General features: G+C 36.2%; 2 protein-coding genes across 9 annotated transcripts in view; both read left to right on the top strand.

Annotated features, from left to right (window-relative positions):
- The window catches only part of LOC143750046 (protocadherin gamma-C5-like), a 124,584-nt gene that overhangs the window by 6,453 nt on the left and 96,186 nt on the right, over positions 1-21,945 (top strand). For 2 of the 8 annotated variants that reach the window (XM_077242864.1, XM_077242852.1), the window contains exon 1: positions 12,643-15,150. The exons of 4 other annotated variants lie outside the window; for them this stretch is intronic. In XM_077242864.1, the coding sequence (XP_077098979.1) occupies positions 12,739-15,150 (2,412 nt within the window). In that variant the 5' untranslated portion in view covers positions 12,643-12,738. Of the gene's footprint in view, positions 1-580; positions 3,067-12,642; positions 15,151-21,945 lie in introns of those variants that run through there. 2 more of the 8 variants (XM_077242847.1, XM_077242859.1) reach the window with 2 other exon arrangements.
- Positions 7,719-10,233, top strand: LOC143750681 (protocadherin beta-16-like). Its single transcript, XM_077243874.1, has one exon. The coding sequence runs from the start codon at positions 7,738-7,740 to the stop codon at positions 10,231-10,233; it is 2,496 nt and encodes an 831-aa protein (XP_077099989.1). The 5' UTR covers positions 7,719-7,737.

The following is a 21,945-nucleotide window of genomic DNA, read 5'->3' as shown; positions in this document are numbered from 1 at the left end:
TTAGAAAAAAAATAACATGGCATTAATTGGCTAGTAAACTTGTGTATTTGATCTCTGTTAGATTTAAGTTTTTTTTTTTTCTGTTTTTGTTTTAGTTTTAGTTTAAAAACCAAGCTTAGTTATTTGGTAAGTTTTATCGCAGAAGGTCTAAAAGTGTTTGAACATATAATTTTGAAGCCGATAGTACAGTGGAGACATGTACGTTTAAACCTACTACAGAACAAAGTTTGGTTGAAGTGGGAAATAAAAAAAATCCCAGTTTTAGCACCACATGCCTGGACAACAACAACACGGTCTGTTGTACTTTTTCCTCTGAATGCGAGACATTTTTTCAGTTCATTTCCAATATATTACCTATATATTTATGTAAATGATTGTTTACAATAATACGCGATGGCAAACACTTCACTTGTTTGATCGCTGTTGTCATTTCATGAAAGATGCAATGAACAGAAACATACTCACAGTGTCGCTATTCACCAAGAGTGCAGACTGATGCGTCTCTCCTCCCACACTTAATGTATTCAGTGTGAGCTCTGTCTGGTAAAATAAACGCCGCACAAAACGGAGTAACAGTTCGTCGACGCCGATTGAATTATTAGAATATCATCCGTCAAAAATATGTTGGGCAAGTGCAACATAAAACATTCCCAAATGGAAAACAGATTATTTTCAGTTCCTTTCTTTGCGTTTTTCGTGGCTCTCCTTCAGTTTCCTCTGAAAATCGTCTGTGCAGATCTGAGCTACAATATTCCAGAAGAAACGAAGCGCCAGTATGTGATTGGAAATATAGCCAAGGATCTCAGGATGGATGTGAAACAATTATCTGATCGTAAAGCTCGGATAGACACGGAGGACAGCAACAAACGGTATTGTGATATTAATCTGAATACTGGTGATTTAATCGTGGGAGAGACAATAGACCGAGAAGAGCTTTGTGGTTCTCGAATGTCCTGCATTCTCAGTTATGAGCTCGTCCTGGAAAACCCTCTTGAAGTGCACCGTACAATTTTGCAAATTCAGGATATAAATGATAATGCGCCACGATTTCCAAATGAGCGTATTAATTTTGAAATCGGAGAATCAGCAATTAAAGGCCAGCGATTCCGTTTGGATGAGGCTCATGACTCAGATATTGGACATAACGCGGTCAATAGATATTCACTGGAGAGAAACAAACATTTTGTTTTAAATGTTCATGATAGTGCAGATGGAGGGAAATACGCAGAACTCGTGTTGGAAAAGGAGCTGGATCGTGAACAGCAGAAGGAGATAGATATGATCCTCACAGCCACTGATGGTGGTTCACCGCAGAGATCTGGCACTGCTGTCATACACATCACTGTTCTAGATGCCAATGATAATGTCCCAGTATTTAGTCAGCCTGTTTATAAGGTCACTCTGGCTGAAAATACACCTTCAGGAACAGAAATAATCAGAGTGAGCGCCACTGATGCTGATGAAGGTCCAAACGGGGAAGTGACGTATGAATTCAGCAGAATTTCAGATAAAACTGCAAGATTGTTTTCTATTGATAAAACAACAGGACAAATTGTGGTGATTGGAGAAATTGACTATGAAAATGAAAGGAACTATGAAGTTGGAATTCAGGCCAAAGATGCATCTGGATTAGCTTCGACTGCTAAAGTTATCATTGATATAACTGATGTTAATGATAATCCACCTAGAATCATCCTTAAATCTTTGAATAACCCGATACCTGAAAACTCTGATCCAGGCACTGAAGTGGGAATCATTAATGTTCAAGACAAAGACTCCGGAGAAAACCGGCAGATTCGTTGCTCTGTTCAGCAAAATGTTCCTTTCAAACTGAACCCATCTGTTAAAAACTATTTCTCTCTAGTAACTACAAAAGGTCTAGACCGAGAGAAAGAATCTGATTACAACATTACCATCACAGCCACAGATGGAGGATCTCCACCATTATCCACATCTATGACAATTCATTTATTTGTCTCAGACGTGAATGACAATCCTCCTGTATTTGAGCAGCAGACATACAGTGCTTATGTAAGTGAAAATAACAAACCAGGCACTTCTGTTTGTTCTGTCAGTGCAAATGACCCAGACTGGAGGCAGAACGGGACTATACTGTACTCTCTGGTACCCAGTGAAGTCAATGGGGTCCCAGTGTCCTCATTTCTGTCTGTTAATGGAGATACAGGGGTGATTCATGCTGTAAGATCATTTGACTATGAGCAGTTCAGAAACTTCAGTGTCAAAGTTGTTGCCAGAGACAATGGTTCTCCTCCGCTCAACAGTAACGTGACTGTGAAAGTCTTCATAACAGATGAGAATGATAACTCTCCACAGATATTATACCCTGTTCCAGATGGAAAATCTTTAATGACTGAAATGGTCCCTAAAGCGACTCTCTCAGGCTCTCTGGTCTCCAAGGTGATCGCTGTAGATGCTGACTCTGGACAGAACGCATGGCTTTCCTATCAGATCTTGAAATCTACTGATCCGGGACTTTTCTCCATTGGTCTCCATAGTGGAGAGATCAAAACACAACGAGACATTTCTGAATCTGACAATATGAAGCAGAACCTTGTTATTTCAGTGAAGGATAACGGGCAGCCCTCTCTGTCTACAACCTGTACTGTGAATTTACTGATTTCTGACAACCTTTCTGAAGTTCCTGAATTTAAAGATATGACTTATGAGGACAACAACTCTAAATTAACATCATACTTGATCATTGCATTAGTTTCTGTGTGCACCTTCTTCCTGACGTTCATCATACTGATCTTGGCAGTGAAGTTTTGTCACAGGAGAAAGCCCAGACTGTTGTTTGATGGAGCAGTTGCTGTTCCCAGCGCCTATCTGCCTCCCAACTATGCAGAGGTGGATGGAGCAGGAACTCTCCGCAGCTCTTACAATTATGACGCGTATCTAACCACAGGCTCGCGCACAAGTGACTTCAAGTTTGTGAGATCGTATAATGAAAACACGCTTCCTTTTAGTGGGACTCTAAAAAATGAAGACAATATTCAGTTTGGCTCGAGCATGATAACACTAGATGTTACAGGAATTGAAGATGAGGTAAGAGAGGCTTAACTCCTCTGGACTCCTTTTTATTTTTGCATTTTGTGGTGTCTCCGCTGATTATACATTTTAAAATGTTATTAGCATTAATAATATCACTTACTTCATTAAGGGGGCGTCTAGCAGAAGAGCCCACATATGTGTCATATTTTCTTAATGGGTGTCGCTGTTATTTAAATTAGTCTATAAAAATAGTGAATTGTACGAAATGCATTTAATATCTGCAGCTTTAATAGTTCCATGGCCTTTTGTTACGTTTTTCATGTGTTGCTTTAGATCATGTATCACTCTGTTGCCGTTAGTATAATGCACAACATCACGTTTTTTTTCTGTTTTATTGTTTCAGAGTTAGTTGTTAGGTATGTTAGTCAGTAGTTAGTTATGTAATTTTCTATTATATCTCTGAATGCCAGGGGTTTAAGAGAAAACGTTAAGCGTAAGGCTTTGTTTTTGTTTACTAAGTGGTTTAATAATGACTTTGTATTTTTTTTTAAGAATCTCACTCTATTGCCTCTGATGGTAATTTTTGGAGATCACAATGGGGTAGTGATATTTGTCTGTCTCATGGAACAGAAATCTCAGAAGGGTTTCTTGCCTGAAAAATAATTATAGGGGTGAGGTTTTGCATTGTGATAAAAAATGGCCACTTTATATGCTTAATTTTAAAATGTAATAGTGTAATTTTTATAGTAGTTAATATTTATGGATATAATTGTAAATCTGATAATGACCAGTTATAATGTTTGTTGGAGGAAAGGCTTACACATTGGTTATCCAAATTTCCTGATTCGTATTTAATAATAGGGTGTGATTTCAATGTGAATCAATAGATAGGTGGCCATCAAGACGACCTTCAAATAAAAATAAAAAAATTAAATAAAAAAATTGTTTATGGACAGATTTGATCTGGTTGACATATGGAGAGAGAAAAGTTTAGATTATATTGAGTATACTTGGAGTAACAAGTATGGCTCTAGATGTTCTAGGATTGATTTTTGGCTTGTCTCTAAACATTTTGATGGGAGCAATATTTGTGTTAATGTTAGGGCAACACCATTAACTGACCATAAGTCCATATTAATCGAATTTAGTATTTCTCCAAACACAAATTGTAACAAGTATCATTCACACTGGAAAATTAATAGTTCTTTGCTTAAATTGAGTGCTGTTTAACAGGAATTGAAAAAAAAACCTCATTAATTATTATTGGATTAAAGCCAAAAAGGAAGGGTTGTTTAGTCATAATTGTGAATTATTAAAATTTGAAATTGGAAAATATTTGTGGAAGTTTAGTAGCACAATAGTTAAATCACAACGTCTTATGGAGGAGAAAGTTGTTAGTGCAATCTTAGCCATTTCTAACATTCTCACAGTGGACCTGTTAGAAGGACAGGCATCTAACAGATCTGAAAAATGAGCTTGATAATTTGTGCAGAATGCGAGCACCTTTATTCGATCAAGGCAAAAATGGTTAGAGCATGGAGAGCAGATGTCTGTTATCTTTTTTTTTAACTTGAAAAGTTGAGGGCTAAACTGAAGTCTGTTTCTAAAATTAATATTAATGGATCTATTACAGATAATTTTGACATAATTTTTAAATTTTGCTATAATTATTACTCTAATTTATACACTTCTAAATTCAGTGAACATAATATTACATCTTTTTGTAAACATTTTAAGAATGTAAAAACAATTGCTGAAGAGGACCAAAAGTTATGTGATTTCCCAATAACTATTACAGAAATTAAGCAAGCTATTGAATGTTTAAAATTTAATAAATCACCGTTAATGATGGAATTACTATGGAGTTCTATAAGCGGTATTTTGAGATTCTTGCCCCAGTTGCTTATTGATAATTGGAGATCCATTAGTCTGTTGAATAATGACTATAAAATATTTGCTCATGTCTTTGATCAAAGGTTCAAATTAGTATTAGATTCCATTATTGACGAAAATCATTCTGGGTTTATGAGAAACAGACATATATTTAATAATATCAGACATATTTTAGATTTTATTGATTATTCTGACCTTATAAAAAATTATAACTTTATACTTTTTTTTTTTTTTGATTTTAGATTTTTTCAAAGCCTTTGATTCTGTTGAGTATCCTTTTATTTTTTACTGTTTAGAACACTTTGGTTTTGGGGCTTATTTCTGTAATGGCATGAAAACTCTTTATGCAAGTGGAAAAAGTTCTGTGAAATTAAATAATGGCACTACACAAATATTTTATCGGGAAAGAGGAGTTAGGCAAGGTTGCCCAGTTTCTGTTTACCTCTTTCTTATTGTTGCTCAGGTGTTTTGTCACTTCATTAAATCATGCAAGATAAAAGGAATTGAAGTTGAACAGAGAAGTGTCCTGATAAGTCAGTTGGCTGATGACACAGCTCTTTTCTTGAAAAATGTTGATCAAATTCAGTCAGCTGTCAAGTTCATTAATTTTTTCCCAGTGCCTCAGGTCTCTGCATTAATTTACAAAAATGTGAACTGTTTGTTTTAAAAAGTTGCCATGCCAGAACAATTTGTAATATTCCTGAAACGGATGCTCCAACTTATTTGGGTATGGTTATAAGGAGAGAATAAGGAGAGAATCTCAAAAATTTTTGACCCTGTGATTAAAAAAGTAAAGAACAGATTTAATATTTGGTTGCACAGGGACTTGTCTCTCAAACGTCCTGTTCAGTGGCTAAAGCTGAAGGTATTTCTAGGCTTACTTATGTTGCTACCTGGATACATTCAGATAATAAAATAAATAAGATAATTGATCAAATAATGCTGAACTTTTTTGTGGAAAAAACGTACATATTATATTAGAAAATCTGTATTGTTAAATCATATAAAAATGGTGGGCTTGATTCTATTTTTAAAAATCTATTTTAAATAACACCTTCAAAATGAACTGGTTGGAATATTTTCTAAAAAATAATAAAAAATCTATGTGGAATATGTTTTCTAAATATGTTTTTGACCAAATTGGTGGCCTTTCATTTTTACTTATGTGTGATTACAGAATCTAAAAACTTCCAGTTAAACTGTCAGCTTTTCACAGGCAAGCACGTTTGGTTTGGAAGTTAATTTAAAAGCATAATTGTCCACCACATCATAATTACATCTGGAATAATTGTAATATGTTGTATACGCATAAGAGTATATTTTTGAAAACTTGGTTTGACAAGGGTATCCTTTTGGTTGGAAAGTTGTTGAATTATAAAGGGTATCTAATGACTTATGATGAATTCCTTTCATGCTTCAACTTCCCTGTTTCCCCTTAATAATTTGCCTTTGTAATAGGTGCTATTTCTTCGGGTGTTGTCTCTTTATGTAGAGGTATTGCATACTCTAAATGTGTGTCTTTCATTTAGCTGATACATTCTGTGGTAAAGTTTGTTTTTCGACAAGCAAAAATAATAATAAGGCTATACATTTAATTTTTCAAAAAGTAGTAGTGAGTAGGCTAAACCACATGTCATTTCCTATTAGTCAAGGTTTATTGGAACTATTAATTGGAGAAAGGTCTGGCTGTTACCTAAATATATTATTACTAATAAGGTCAAGGAAATTTCATTTAAGATATCGCACCAATTTTACCCCGCTAAACATTTTCTGTCCAAGTTTAACAAAGACATAGATAGAACAAAAACATTTTCATTTTGTTTTTTTTTCAAACAGAAACCTTTTTGGCATTGTCAATATACAAAGAGGTTGTGGTGGGAAGTTTCTACATTTGTTAATGACAAATTGGAATGCAACTTTCTTTTGTTATAGGAACATATAATACATATATTTTTTTTAAAATATGAAAAGAGTCTGTAAAATGAAGCACAAATTATTAATATTGTGATTATATTTAAGTTTCATATTCATCTGTGTAAATTTAGTAATCAGAAACCTCTTTTTTCTGTGGTATTGAAATAGTTAGAAAATTATATGGTTTCCATTGAGGACATTACAAACAAAAAGCTGTTAAAACCATTCATTAATTGAATACATTTAAGATTTTGTGAAATATCAAAGCCTTTTATTGTTTGTTTGGTATATTAGTTTTGTTTTTACACACTTTCTTGTATTTTATATTTTTGTATCCTTAACCCTGGATTTTTTTTGTTCCTGTTCTGTAATTGTTGTCCAAGCAATAAAAAAATAAAGAAAGAAAATAAAAACAAACAAAAAAACAACAACAAAAAACAATGCACAACATTTGAAATGTAATAATAGAACAATAAGTTTGTTTGAACTGGTTAAAAAGACTTTCCTTAGTACAACGAATTTACTCACTTAATATAAATGTAGGGTTTCTCCACAATTTTCTCATCAAATCTGACTTTGAGGTCATCCGGTTTCAGCACCACAGGCCTGGACAGTGCCAGCATGACTGTTGTGCTTTACCTCGAAAGAGTCTCCGTTTTTCAGCTTTTACAGTATCATTCGTTTAAGTAAATAAATATTGCACTGCAACGGGCTTTGAAATATGCTAAATTTTGTTTTGTTAATTCCTGTCGTCTTTTAATAGAACACAAGCAAAATGCAAAGAGCAGAAATATACGCACAGTGTCGCTATTCACAAAGAGTGCAGACTGATGCGTCTCTCCTCCCACACTTACTGTATGCAGTTTCAGCTCTGTCTGGAAGAATAAACGCCTCACCAAATGGAGTAACTGTCCGTCGATGCCGTTACATTTTTTGGAATATAATCCTTCAAAGATTATTTACTGTTGGACAGGTGCAACATCAACAATGGAATATAAATTATTATCAGTCCCTTTTTTTGCGTTGTTCGTGGCTCTCCTGCTGTTTCCTCTGAAAACCGTCTGTGCAGATCTGAGCTACAATATTCCAGAAGAAACGAAGCGCCAGTATGTGATTGGAAATATAGCCAAGGATCTCAGGATGGATGTGAAAAATTTATCTGATCGTAAAGCTCGGATAGACACGGAGGACAGCAGCAAACGGTATTGTGATATTAATCTGAATACTGGTGATTTAATTGTGGCAGAGACAATAGACCGAGAAGAGCTTTGTGGATCTCAAATTCCCTGTATTCTCAGTTATGAGCTCGTCCTGGAAAACCCTCTTGAAGTGCACCGTATAATTCTGAATATTGAAGATATAAATGACAATGCACCACAATTTCCAAGTGACCGTTTTAACTTTGAAATTAGAGAATCAGCAGATAAAGGCCAGCGATTCCGTTTGCATGAGGCGCATGACACGGATATCGGTCAAAATGCTATTAATAGCTATTCACTGGAGAAAAATAAACATTTTATCGTGACCCTACATGATAGTGCAGATGGAGGGAAATATGCAGAACTCGTGTTGGAAAAGGAGCTGGATCGTGAACAGCAGAAGGAGATAGATATGATCCTCACAGCCACTGATGGTGGTTCACCGCAGAGATCTGGCACTGCTGTCATACACATCACTGTTCTAGATGCAAATGATAATGTACCAGTATTTAGTCAGCCTGTTTATAAGGTCACTCTGGCTGAAAATACACCTTCAGGAACAGAAATAATCAGAGTGAGCGCCACTGATGCTGATGAAGGTCCAAACGGGGAAGTGATGTATGAATTCAGCAGAATTTCAGACAAAATTGCAAAATTATTTTCTATTGAAAAGACAACTGGGCAAATTGTGGTAACCGGAGAAATTGATTATGAAAAAGACAAAAAGTATGAAATGGGAATTCATGCACAAGATGCCTTTGGATTGGCATCAACTGCTAAAGTTATAATTGATATAACTGATGTTAATGATAATCCACCTAGAATCATCCTTAAATCTTTGAATAACCCGATACCTGAAAACTCTGATCCAGGCACTGAAGTGGGAATCATTAATGTTCAAGACAAAGACTCAGGAGAAAACCGGCAGATTCGTTGCTCTGTTCAGCAAAATGTTCCTTTCAAACTGAACCCATCTGTTAAAAACTATTTCTCTCTAGTAACTACAAAAGCTCTAGACCGAGAGAAAGAATCTGATTACAACATTACCATCACAGCCACAGATGGAGGATCTCCACCATTATCCACATCTATGACAATTCATTTATTTGTCTCAGACGTGAATGACAATCCTCCTGTATTTGAGCAGCAGACATACAGTGCTTATATAAGTGAAAATAACAAACCAGGCACTTCTGTTTGTTCTGTCAGTGCAAATGACCCAGACTGGAGACAGAACGGGACTGTACTGTACTCTCTGGTACCCAGTGAAGTCAATGGGGTCCCAGTGTCCTCGTTTCTGTCTGTTAATGGAGATACAGGGGTGATTCATGCTGTAAGATCATTTGACTATGAACAGTTCAGAAACTTCAGTGTCAAAGTTGTTGCCAGAGACAATGGTTCTCCTCCGCTCAACAGTAACGTGACTGTGAAAGTCTTCATAACAGATGAGAATGATAACTCTCCACAGATATTATACCCTGTTCCAGATGGAAAATCTTTAATGACTGAAATGGTCCCTAAAGCGACTCTCTCAGGCTCTCTGGTCTCCAAGGTGATCGCTGTAGATGCTGACTCTGGACAGAACGCATGGCTTTCCTATCAGATCTTGAAATCTACTGATCCGGGACTTTTCTCCATTGGTCTCCATAGTGGAGAGATCAAAACACAACGAGACATTTCTGAATCTGACAATATGAAGCAGAACCTTGTTATTTCAGTGAAGGATAATGGGCAGCCCTCTCTGTCTACAACCTGTACTGTGAATTTACTGATTTCTGACAACCTTTCTGAAGTTCCTGAACTTAAAGATATGACTTATGAGGACAACAACTCTAAATTAACATCATACTTGATCATTGCATTAGTTTCTGTGTGCACCTTCTTCCTGACGTTCATCATACTGATCTTGGCAGTGAAGTTTTGTCACAGGAGAAAGCCCAGACTGTTGTTTGATGGAGCAGTTGCTGTTCCCAGCGCCTATCTGCCTCCCAACTATGCAGAGGTGGATGGAGCAGGAACTCTCCGCAGCTCTTACAATTATGACGCGTATCTAACCACAGGCTCGCGCACAAGTGACTTCAAGTTTGTGAGATCGTATAATGAAAACACGCTTCCTGCTGGTGGGACTCTAAAAAATGAAGACAATATTCAGTTTGGCTCGAGCATGATAACACTAAATGTCACTGGAATTGAAGATGAGGTAAGAGAGGCTTAATTACTCTGGACTCCTTTTTATTTTTGCATTTAGTGTCTCCTATGATTATACATTTTTAAATGCTATTAGCATAAATAATACCACTTACTTTATTAAGGGGGTTCCAGTTTAAAAAAAAGAAACACACTTGTGTGGTAATGTATTAGAATGCTGTAGGCTACTACGTATAAATTCATATAATATTTCTTCTTTTACCGCATTTCAAATCTATCAAATGCTTTTGCCACTGCTAATGAAAACAATTTAAATGGTCCACATGTTATATTGGTCGCGAATTTCTGATTTCATAAATGTATTCCTACAAACCTTTTACAGTAGGCTACTTGAACGCTGCATTCATCAATTCTGGACACAAAAACAAAAGTCTGTTTTTGAGGTATTGTTTTTAGTTTTGTTTTACTATGCTATTTTGTTAAATGGGTATAGCGGTCTTCAAAAGTGTTTAGAAAAAAATAATATGGCATAGTAAAGTTGTTGTGCATTTGAGTTACGATATTGTGTTGTTGCTTTAGTCTAAATAGCAAACTTAGTTTTTGGTGTGTGGCTGTGTGTAAGTTTTAACGTAGATGGCCTAATTTATTTTAAATATTTCACTTTACGCTGATTCAATCTACATCTATGTAATGTCTTACTAAATTAATAAATTGGGCTAGTTTGAGGCGGCGAATAAAAAGATAAGCCGCCCTTTCTTTTAAAATCGAATTTACTCGTATATTTAATATGATTTCAAAGCTACGTAATTAGTTTATTGTCCAATGTCTTAGAGGTCATCAGGTTTCAGCACCACACGCCTGGACAGCGATAGCGCTGTCTGTTGTTTATCTCTGAATGAGTGACATTTATAGTTCCTTTCCAATACGTTGATGTATGTAAATTAATTTTAAAAAAAAATCATTGACAAATATAAGACTTCACTTGGTTATTCACTGTAGTCTTTTCGTTAAATACATGAAAGCTGCAATGAACAAGAAAAAAGCTCACAGTGTCGCTATTCACCAAGAGTGCAGACTGATGCGTCTCTCCTCCCACACTTAATGTATGCCGTTTCAGCTCTGTCTGGTAGAAAATTGAGGATTGAATCAAACGCCGCACACAATAGAGTGACCGTCCGTCGACGCTGAAATAATTTGATTATCATCCGTCAAAAGATTATTTACTGTTGGACAGGTGCAACATCAAATCTTCACAAATGGAATATAAATTGTTTGCAGTTCCTTCCTTTGCGTTTTTCGTGGCTCTCCTTCTGTTTCCTCTGAAAACCGTCTGTGCAGATCTGAGCTACAATATTCCAGAAGAAACGAAACGCCAGTATGTGATTGGAAATATAGCCAAGGATCTCAGGATGGATGTGAAACAATTATCTGCTCGTAAAGCTCGGATTGAAACGGAGGACAGCAGCAATTATATTATATAAACAATTATATTATATTAGTATTAATATCACTTACATCATTAAGGCGGTTCCCGTTTAAACAAAGTTTGTGAGGAAATTAATTAGAAGCTCAAGCTGTGTTATGTATAAAAGTATTATCTTTATTTTACCACATTTCATATCTTATCTATCAAATTATTTTGCCATTAAAACAATTTAAATGGTCCACCTAATATAGGTCGCGTTTTCGGATCTCATACATAGACTTCCTACACATTTAACAGTAGCCTACTTGAATACTTGAATATATATATATATATATATATATATATATATATATATATATATATATATATATATATATATATATATATATATATAGTTATTTTGTTATTGGGTATAGCGGTCTTCAAACGAGTTTAGAAAAGATAATATGACATTGGCTAGTAAAGTTGTGTATTAGATCTCTGTCACAATTTTGCTACGATATTAGGTTGTTTTTTTAGTCTAAAAACCAAACTTAGTTTTAAGGTAGAGTCTAAAGTGTTTGGACATTTCACTTTGAGGCTGATAGTATCTATATCTATGTTAAGTTTTGCTAAATAACTGAATTTGTTTGAAGCGGTGGATAAAAGGATAAGCTTTCGTTTTCTTTTAAAACGGGTTTACTCGTTTATTTAATATGATTTCAAAGCTAAGTAATTTCTTGTCCAATGTATTTGAGGTCAGCGTGTTTCAGCACCACATGCATGAACAGCGAAAGCACTGTCTGTTGTTTATTTCTAAATGCGTAACATTTTTAGTTCCTTTCCAATATATTTAGATGAATTTAAATTGAATTTTACAAAAAATAAACGATGACAAACATTACTTCACGTAGTTATTCACTGTCGTTTTTTATTAAATACTTGAAAGTTGCAATGAACAGAAAAATGCTAAGAGTGTCGCTATTCACCAAGAGTGCAGACTGATGCGTCTCTCCTCCCACACTTAATGTATGCAGTTTGAGCTCTGTCTGGTAGAATAAACGCCACAAAATGGAGTAACAGTCCGTCGATGCTGAGAGAATTATTGGAATATCATCCTTCAAAGATTATTTACTGTTGGACAGGTGCAACATCCAATCTTCAAAAATGGGATACCAATTATTTCCAGGGCCTTCGTTTAGGTGTTTCTTGGCTCTCCTTTTGTTTCCTCTGAAAACCGTCTGTGCAGATCTGAGCTACAATATTCCAGAAGAAACGAAGCGCCAGTATGTGATTGGAAATATAGCCAAGGATCTCAGGATGGATGTGAAAAAATTATCTGCTCGTAAAGCTCGGATAGACACGGAGGACAGCAGCAAACGGTATTGTGATATTAATCTGAATACTGGTGATTTAATCGTGGCAGAGACAATAGACCGAGAAGAGCTTTGTGGATCTCAAATTCCCTGCATTCTCAGTTATGAGCTCGTCCTGGAAAACCCTCTAGAAGTGCACCGTATAATTCTGAAAATACAGGATATAAATGACAATGCGCCACGATTTCCAAATGAGCGTATTAATTTTGAAATTACCGAATCAGCAATTAAAGGCCAGCGATTTCGTTTGCATGAGGCTCATGACTCAGATATTGGACATAACGCGGTCAATGGATACTCACTGGAGAGAAACAAGCATTTTATTTTAGTTGTTCATGATAGTGCAGATGAAGGGAAATACGCAGAACTCGTGTTGGAAAAGGAGCTGGATCGTGAACAGCAGAAGGAGATAGATATGATCCTCACAGCCACTGATGGTGGCTCACCGCAGAGATCTGGCACTGCTGTCATACACATCACTGTTCTAGATGCCAATGATAATGTCCCAGTATTTAGTCAGCCTGTTTATAAGGTCACTCTGGCTGAAAATACACCTTCAGGAACAGATATAATCAGAGTGAGCGCCACTGATGCTGATGAAGGTCCAAACGGGGAAGTGACGTATGAATTCAGCAGAATATCAGATAAAGCTGTACAGTTATTTTCTATTGATAAAAAAACAGGACAAATTGTGGTGATTGGAGAAATTGATTATGAAAATGAAAAAAAATATGAAATGGGAATTCATGCCCAAGACACATTTGGGATGTCATCGACTGCTAAAGTTATCATTGATATAATTGATGTTAATGATAATCCACCTAGAATAATCCTTAAATCTTTGAATAACCCGATACCTGAAAACTCTGATCCAGGCACTGAAGTGGGAATCATTAATGTTCAAGACAAAGACTCAGGAGAAAACCGGAAGATTCGTTGCTCTGTTCAGCAAAATGTTCCTTTCAAACTGAACCCATCTGTTAAAAACTATTTCTCTCTAGTAACTACAAAAGCTCTAGACCGAGAGAAAGAATCTGATTACAACATTACCATCACAGCCACAGATGGAGGATCTCCACCATTATCCACATCTATGACAATTCATTTATTTGTCTCAGACGTGAATGACAATCCTCCTGTATTTGAGCAGCAGACATACAGTGCTTATGTAAGTGAAAATAACAAACCAGGCACTTCTGTTTGTTCTGTCAGTGCAAATGACCCAGACTGGAGACAGAACGGGACTGTACTGTACTCTCTGGTACCCAGTGAAGTCAATGGGGTCCCAGTGTCCTCATTTCTGTCTGTTAATGGAGATACAGGGGTGATTCATGCTGTAAGATCATTTGACTACGAGCAGTTCAGAAACTTCAGTGTCAAAGTTGTTGCCAGAGACAATGGTTCTCCTCCGCTCAACAGTAACGTGACTGTGAAAGTCCTCATAACAGATGAGAATGATAACTCTCCACAGATATTATACCCTGTTCCAGATGGAAAATCTTTAATGACTGAAATGGTCCCTAAAGCGACTCTCTCAGGCTCTCTGGTCTCCAAGGTGATCGCTGTAGATGCTGACTCTGGACAGAACGCATGGCTTTCCTATCAGATCTTGAAATCTACTGATCCGGGACTTTTCTCCATTGGTCTCCATAGTGGGGAGATCAAAACAAAACGAGACATTTCTGAATCTGACAATATGAAGCAGAACCTTGTTATTTCAGTGAAGGATAACGGGCAGCCCTCTCTGTCTACAACCTGTACTGTGAATTTACTCATTTCTGACAACCTTTCTGAAGTTCCTGAACTTAAAGATATGACTTATGAGGACAACAACTCTAAATTAACATCATACTTGATCATTGCATTAGTTTCTGTGTGCACCTTCTTCCTGACGTTCATCATACTGATCTTGGCAGTGAAGTTTTGTCACAGGAGAAAGCCCAGACTGTTGTTTGATGGAGCAGTTGCTGTTCCCAGCGCCTATCTGCCTCCCAACTATGCAGAGGTGGATGGAGCAGGAACTCTCCGCAGCTCTTACAATTATGACGCGTATCTAACCACAGGCTCGCGCACAAGTGACTTCAAGTTTGTGAGATCGTATAATGATAACACGCTTCCTGCTGGTGGGACTCTACAAAAGGAAGACAATATTCAGTTTGGCTCGAGCATGATAACACTTGATGTTACTGGAATTGAAGATGAGGTAAGGGAGGCTTAACTCCTCTGGACCAACTTTAAAGGGGTGGTTGACTGCTTTTTTTATTTGCATGATTGTGTTTATGGGGTGCATTATAACGTCTTCGTGTTGTTGTTTTTTAAGCCTTATTTTTCATAAATTTCACCTTTATTGTAAGCCGCTTTCTCCTCTGTCATTTGAAGGACCGGTTGACTTCCTGATTCTTTGAAACCACTCCCTCAGAAACAGGCAATGGGCTCAGGTTGGTTAGTTGGGCCGGTGTGTTACAATTGGCTAAACTGCATAGCGCACGTTGTCCGGAAACTTCACGCCCATTACCTTTACGGGCGAAAGTTGCTTGTGCTCCGGTCAAATGTAAATAATGGTGTTAATACTGCCGTATCAGTTTGAGCCAGAATCGGACACAAAAAAGTGCCAATGAAGAGAGTCAAGCAGAACCTCCCCAAACAAGGCTCTTACAAAACGTTTCTGAACGGTACATTTTTGTATTATTATTATTCTATTCTACTATTAGAATTTCGATACTCTGTTACTTGAAAATGCTACTGCTGCTTGTTTGCTTTTGAGATACGGTTTCTCCTGATTAAATATTTAATATAACTGAATAAATTACTGAGTAATACCGTTTTTTAAAGTTATTGTTTTATCTATATAATGAACAACCGTTTATCTGTTCACAAAACTCAGTTTACTCGAATGTACAATTTATATCTATAACAGTAATAAGTATGGAGATAAACAATTCATAAAACCTGTAAACAAACCATATGCTCTACACTGATAACAGCAGCTGAAGTTTGCTGTTCCGATTACATACAATTTTTTTAACTTTATACACGTTTGTCTTATACGCATCGAACTAACTGGCTACTATAACAAACAGCGTTGGCATTAGTTTACTTTCTTGATCAAATCGAAAAATTACGTCATAAAGTATACATGGAAAATACATTTACAAAATCAGTACATAATTACAAATTCAGGTCCAAAATGTCTGTACGCGTTTGTCATAGACACATGAAATAGCATAACGGCTACTAAAGCCAGCCCGGGTATTTTTTACGTCCTTGATAAAACTAAAACATTGCTTCTAAAATTAGATATGCAAATACATTTAAAACTATTAAGTCTTACTTACAGGTTGTGGCCCAGAATACCTGACAGCTGGGTGAAAATAACACACTTTCGACGGCATGGCTCTCAACTATAACTCTTCCTCTTCGACAAAGCCGCAGAAATATGGCCATGCCCCCTTTTTTGCATATTCCGGAGGGAGGGTTGATGTAAATTTATGGGTTAGTTACGTATACAACCCGGGAAGTATCTCGTTGTAGTCCCATTCGAGTAGTTTTTGTAGGCATTAAACTTCCTGATTTTTAAAAGACGATATCTCTGCTTACGTTGAACTTTCAGCGCAGCAACTTTGCAGATACTGTTCATGCACCAACAGCAGCATTACACACTATTTAAAATGAAAAAAGTGGAATCGCAATCAACCACACCTTTAATATCTATTTCCTGGTGTCTATGTTATACATTAAAAAAAAATAATAATATATACATTAGTTATGTTAGCTACTTTCTTTTAAATCGGTTCTTGTTTAAACTTTCTGGGTGGTTGTTTATGAAAACCGCATACCTTATTACAAGTTTCTGTATTACATTACTATCAGCTCTCTTCACTTATTGCCTTTCACGTGAAGCTAAATATAAAATAAAATGTGTCACAGCTATAGTAAAAACTGCTTAAGTGGACCAGTATGAATGTTTGACTAGTTTTTAGTGTACTAATTTTGTACATTATCAGCACAACATTATCCGTGTCTGGATGACAGAATATAATGTTGCATTGATTAATTTTTGACCAGATACATCGTTTTATTTTTTTAGGTTATACTCTCCCTATTTATTTTTCTTTATTTTTGTTACTTGGCCATTTCAGTCTATAATATTTAATGTCATATTATTCAATACTTTTTTAACCAGTGTTACGGTTGTGCATTTAAACCCCCTTATATCTAACTTTTTGTGAGTCGGTTTATATAATTTTACTTACAGCATTTTATTTATAATGTGCTAAAGATCTAAGTTTAATTAAAATAATTAACAAACATACATTTCTTCCTTTATCTAAAAAAGGATTATCTATTTTTTTTTTTAATATTTAATTCAGAATTACTTCAGTATTTTCTTACCTAATCTGTCTGTGAGGTTCTTCGGTTTCAGCACCACATTGCTGGACAGCGCCAGTTCTGAACGTTGTTCTTGTGCACTGAAGACGTGACTTTCCGAAATAATTTATTCTTAAGTGAATAGTTATTTCACAATAACAAGTTTTGAAATACCTCAAACTTTAACTCATATGATGTCTTAAGTATTTTCATTAAATACTCAAAATGATGCAATAAACAAAACATACTCACTGTGTCGCTATTCACCAAGAGTGCAGACTGATGCGTCTCTCCTCCCACACTTAATGTATTCAGTTTGAGCTCTGTCTGGTAGAATAAACGCCGCACAAAATGGAGTAACAGTCCGTCGACGCTGATTGAATTATTAGAATATCATCCGTCTAAAATTAATTACTTTTGGACAGGTACAACATCAAACCTTCACAAATGGAATACAGATTATTTTCAGTTCCTTTCTTTGCGTTTTTCTTGGCTCTCCTTCTGTTTCCTCTGAAAACCATCTGTGCAGATCTGAGCTACAATATTCCAGAAGAAACGAAGCGCCAGTACTTGATTGGAAATATAGCCAAGGATCTCAGGATGGATGTGAAACAATTATCTGCTCGTAAAGCTCGGATAGAAACAGAGGACAGCGGCAAACGGTATTGTGATATTAATCTGAATACTGGTGATTTAATCGTGGCAGACACAATAGACCGAGAAGAGCTTTGTGGTTCTCGAATGTCCTGCATTCTCAGTTATGAGCTCGTCCTGGAAAACCCTCTTGAAGTGCACCGAATTATTTTGCAAATTCAGGATATAAATGATAATGCGCCACAATTTCCAAATGATCGTTTTAACTTTGAAATCACAGAATCAGCAGATAAAGGCCAGCGATTTCGTTTGCATGAGGCGCATGACTCAGATATTGGACATAACGCGGTCAATAGATATTCACTGGAGAGAAACAAACATTTTGTTTTAAATGTTCATGATAGTGCAGATGGAGGGAAATATGCAGAACTCGTGTTGGAAAAGGAGCTGGATCGTGAACAGCAGAAGGAGATAGATGATCCTCACAGCCACTGATGGTGGTTCACCGCAGAGATCTGGCACTGCTGTCATACACATCACTGTTCTAGATGCCAATGATAATGTCCCAGTATTTAGTCAGCCTGTTTATAAGGTCACTCTGGCTGAAAATACACCTTCAGGAACAGAAATAATCAGAGTGAGCGCCACTGATGCTGATGAAGGTCCAAACGGGGAAGTGACGTATGAATTCAGCAGATTGTCAGATAAAAATGCAAAATTATTTTCTATTGATAAGACAACTGGACAAATTGTAGTTAGTGGAGAAATTGATTATGAAAGTGAAAGAAACTATGAAATTGGAATTCATGCTCAAGATGCATCTGGATTGGCATCAACTGCTAAAGTTATCATTGATATAACTGATGTTAATGATAATCCACCGAGAATAATCCTTAAATCTTTGAATAACCCGATACCTGAAAACTCTGATCCAGGCACTGAAGTGGGAATCATTAATGTTCAAGACAAAGACTCCGGAGAAAACCGGCAGATTCGTTGCTCTGTTCAGCAAAATGTTCCTTTCAAACTGAACCCATCTGTTAAAAACTATTTCTCTCTAGTAACTACAAAAGCTCTAGACCGAGAGAAAGAATCTGATTACAACATTACCATCACAGCCACAGATGGAGGATCTCCACCACTATCCACATCTATGACAATTCATTTTTTTGTCTCAGACGTGAATGACAATCCTCCTGTATTTGAGCAGCAGACATACACTACTTATATAAGTGAAAATAACAAACCAGGCACTTCTGTTTGTTCTGTCAGTGCAAATGACCCAGACTGGAGACAGAACGGGACTGTACTGTACTCTCTGGTACCCAGTGAAGTCAATGGGGTCCCAGTGTCCTCGTTTCTGTCTGTTAATGGAGATACAGGGGTGATTCATGCTGTAAGATCATTTGACTATGAGCAGTTCAGAAACTTCAGTGTCAAAGTTGTTGCCAGAGACAATGGTTCTCCTCCGCTCAACAGTAACGTGATTGTGAAAGTCTTCATAACAGATGAGAATGATAACTCTCCACAGATATTATACCCTGTTCCAGATGGAAAGTCTTTAATGACTGAAATGGTCCCTAAAGCGACTCTCTCAGGCTCTCTGGTCTCCAAGGTGATCGCTGTAGATGCTGACTCTGGACAGAACGCATGGCTTTCCTATCAGATCTTGAAATCTACTGATCCGGGACTTTTCTCCATTGGTCTCCATAGTGGAGAGATCAAAACACAACGAGACATTTCTGAATCTGACAATATGAAGCAGAACCTTGTTATTTCAGTGAAGGATAACGGGCAGCCCTCTCTGTCTACAACCTGTACTGTGAATTTACTGATTTCTGACAACCTTTCTGAAGTTCCTGAATTTAAAGATATGACTTATGAGGACAACAACTCTAAATTAACATCATACTTGATCATTGCATTAGTTTCTGTGTGCACCTTCTTCCTGACGTTCATCATACTGATCTTGGCAGTGAAGTTTTGTCTCAGGAGAAAGCCCAGACTGTTGTTTGATGGAGCAGTTGCTGTTCCCAGCGCCTATCTGCCTCCCAACTATGCAGAGGTGGATGGAGCAGGAACTCTACGCAGCTCTTACAATTATGATGCGTATCTAACCACAGGCTCGCGCACAAGTGACTTCAAGTTCATCACATCTTACAATGAAAACACTGTCCCTTTCTCTCAAACTTTGTGTGACACAAAAACAACAGACACATTTAGTAACACCACTGGTGTAGGACTAAGCTACCCCACTCTGGTAAATAAATAATTTGTTTTGACTTTACATTTTCATTTCTTTATTTCTTTATTTATTTATTTTTTTGTTAGAGTGTGAGTATGAAGGTCACTACCTCTTTATTTTCCCAGTTTGAGTTCTGTAAAAACCATTCATGAGATTGTACATAGTTATCATCTGTGGTGTCAGCTTTACACACTGAAAAAAATGTTTAGTCAGTTCAAGTTAAAAAATGTACTGAATGTGGTCTAAATGAAATCAATTATTTTAAATGTATTAAACTGATTTTAACGGAATTCAACTAACACAAAAAACTGTCAGTAGATTTATCCTGATTTCTCCAGCTAGGTAAAATTACTTAAGTTAGATCTTTTGATTAATATGATGAAAGTCCTTTTACACATTTACACTCAAATACACTCAAATACACTCAAAAAGTATTCATTACCCTTATTTAATTTAATTGAAGACATTTTTATACACACAACTTAATTTAGTTTTTTCAAAATAAATCAGTTTAGTTGGATTAACACTGTTGTTCATAAGCACAATGAATATACTGAACCACAAAGTAAAGACAGGTATCAGACTGAGCATAGAACTCTGAGTACCCACAGCCTAAGCACAATGGCAACCACACAATTCAGTAACAGAAACAACTCTAAATGTCGAACATAACTGAACATTAACATAATCTACCAACATCTTTTCCCTTTACAGAAAAACACATAAAATAACACTTAATGCCTAAATTTACTTTCCAAATGGAGTCCCTTGCAAAGCATGCTGGGAACTACATATCTTCCCAGGGCTGCATTTCTCAATAGCACGTAAGCCTAAGTAGATCGTAGAGCTCTTGCCACCAATGGTCTCTATGATAGCAAAACATAGCTCATTGTGCTTTTGAGAAATGCAGCCCTGGGCAGTGGATCTGTAGTTTCCAGTATGCTTTGCAAGGGACTGCAATTGAAGAGTAAATTTAGGGATTAAGTGTTATTTTATGTGTTTTTCAGTAAAGGGAAATATGTTATGTTAATGTTTAATGTTGGACATTTAGAGGAGCTCCTGTTATTGAATTTTGTGGTTACCATTGTGCTGATGAGTAGCGCTGTCAATTGCGATTTTCACAATGATGCAACTTAATGTGTTTAATAACTCCAAATCACTATTTTTTCATTGAAGCAAAATTTGCCGATCAGCAAGAAACAGGTGCGCATGTCCATCTTGAGCAAGAAACAGGTGCATAAATGTGTCCATCTTGAGCTTTAATGGAAATTTTATTTTGGGTCAATGTAACTCAGTTATATTAAAACCGCATTCCCTTGTTTTATGTTATATTAAACAAATTTGAAGTAGGTTACAACAACAAAAATAGAATTCGTAGGTAGAATCAGGGGTAAATACCTCCTTAAAGCAACAACTGCACGTGTTCACTTTTTACAGTGATTATTCTCTCTTAGAGTAATAGTCATTTAAGGTTTTCTGTCATGTTTATTTAACGATTTCAAACTACACGTGTATTAATGAATCTGTAAAATCATGGTAATTGTAAGAAAGTGTCTGAAAAAATGTAAACCTTGTTGTACTGCTGTACTGTGGATGTCATACAAACAAGTAATTGTCAAATAAATTTGAAAATTCCAAGACAAATTAATAAAAGTTTTTGTCACTTTACTCAATTTACTCACTTTCTTTATAACAAGAAAATAATAATAATAATAATAAAAATGATATATATAAATATAAATATATACATATATATATATAAAATATACCTATTTATAATAAACCTCTATA

This window comes from Siphateles boraxobius, unplaced genomic scaffold (genome assembly GCF_051911475.1).
Source record: "Siphateles boraxobius isolate OS27281-9 unplaced genomic scaffold, OSU_SipBor_1 25, whole genome shotgun sequence".
In the NCBI taxonomy this organism is placed as follows: domain Eukaryota; kingdom Metazoa; phylum Chordata; class Actinopteri; order Cypriniformes; family Leuciscidae; genus Siphateles; species Siphateles boraxobius.
Note: the sequence above shows the minus strand (reverse complement) of the source record. Positions and strands in the feature narration are given on the sequence as shown.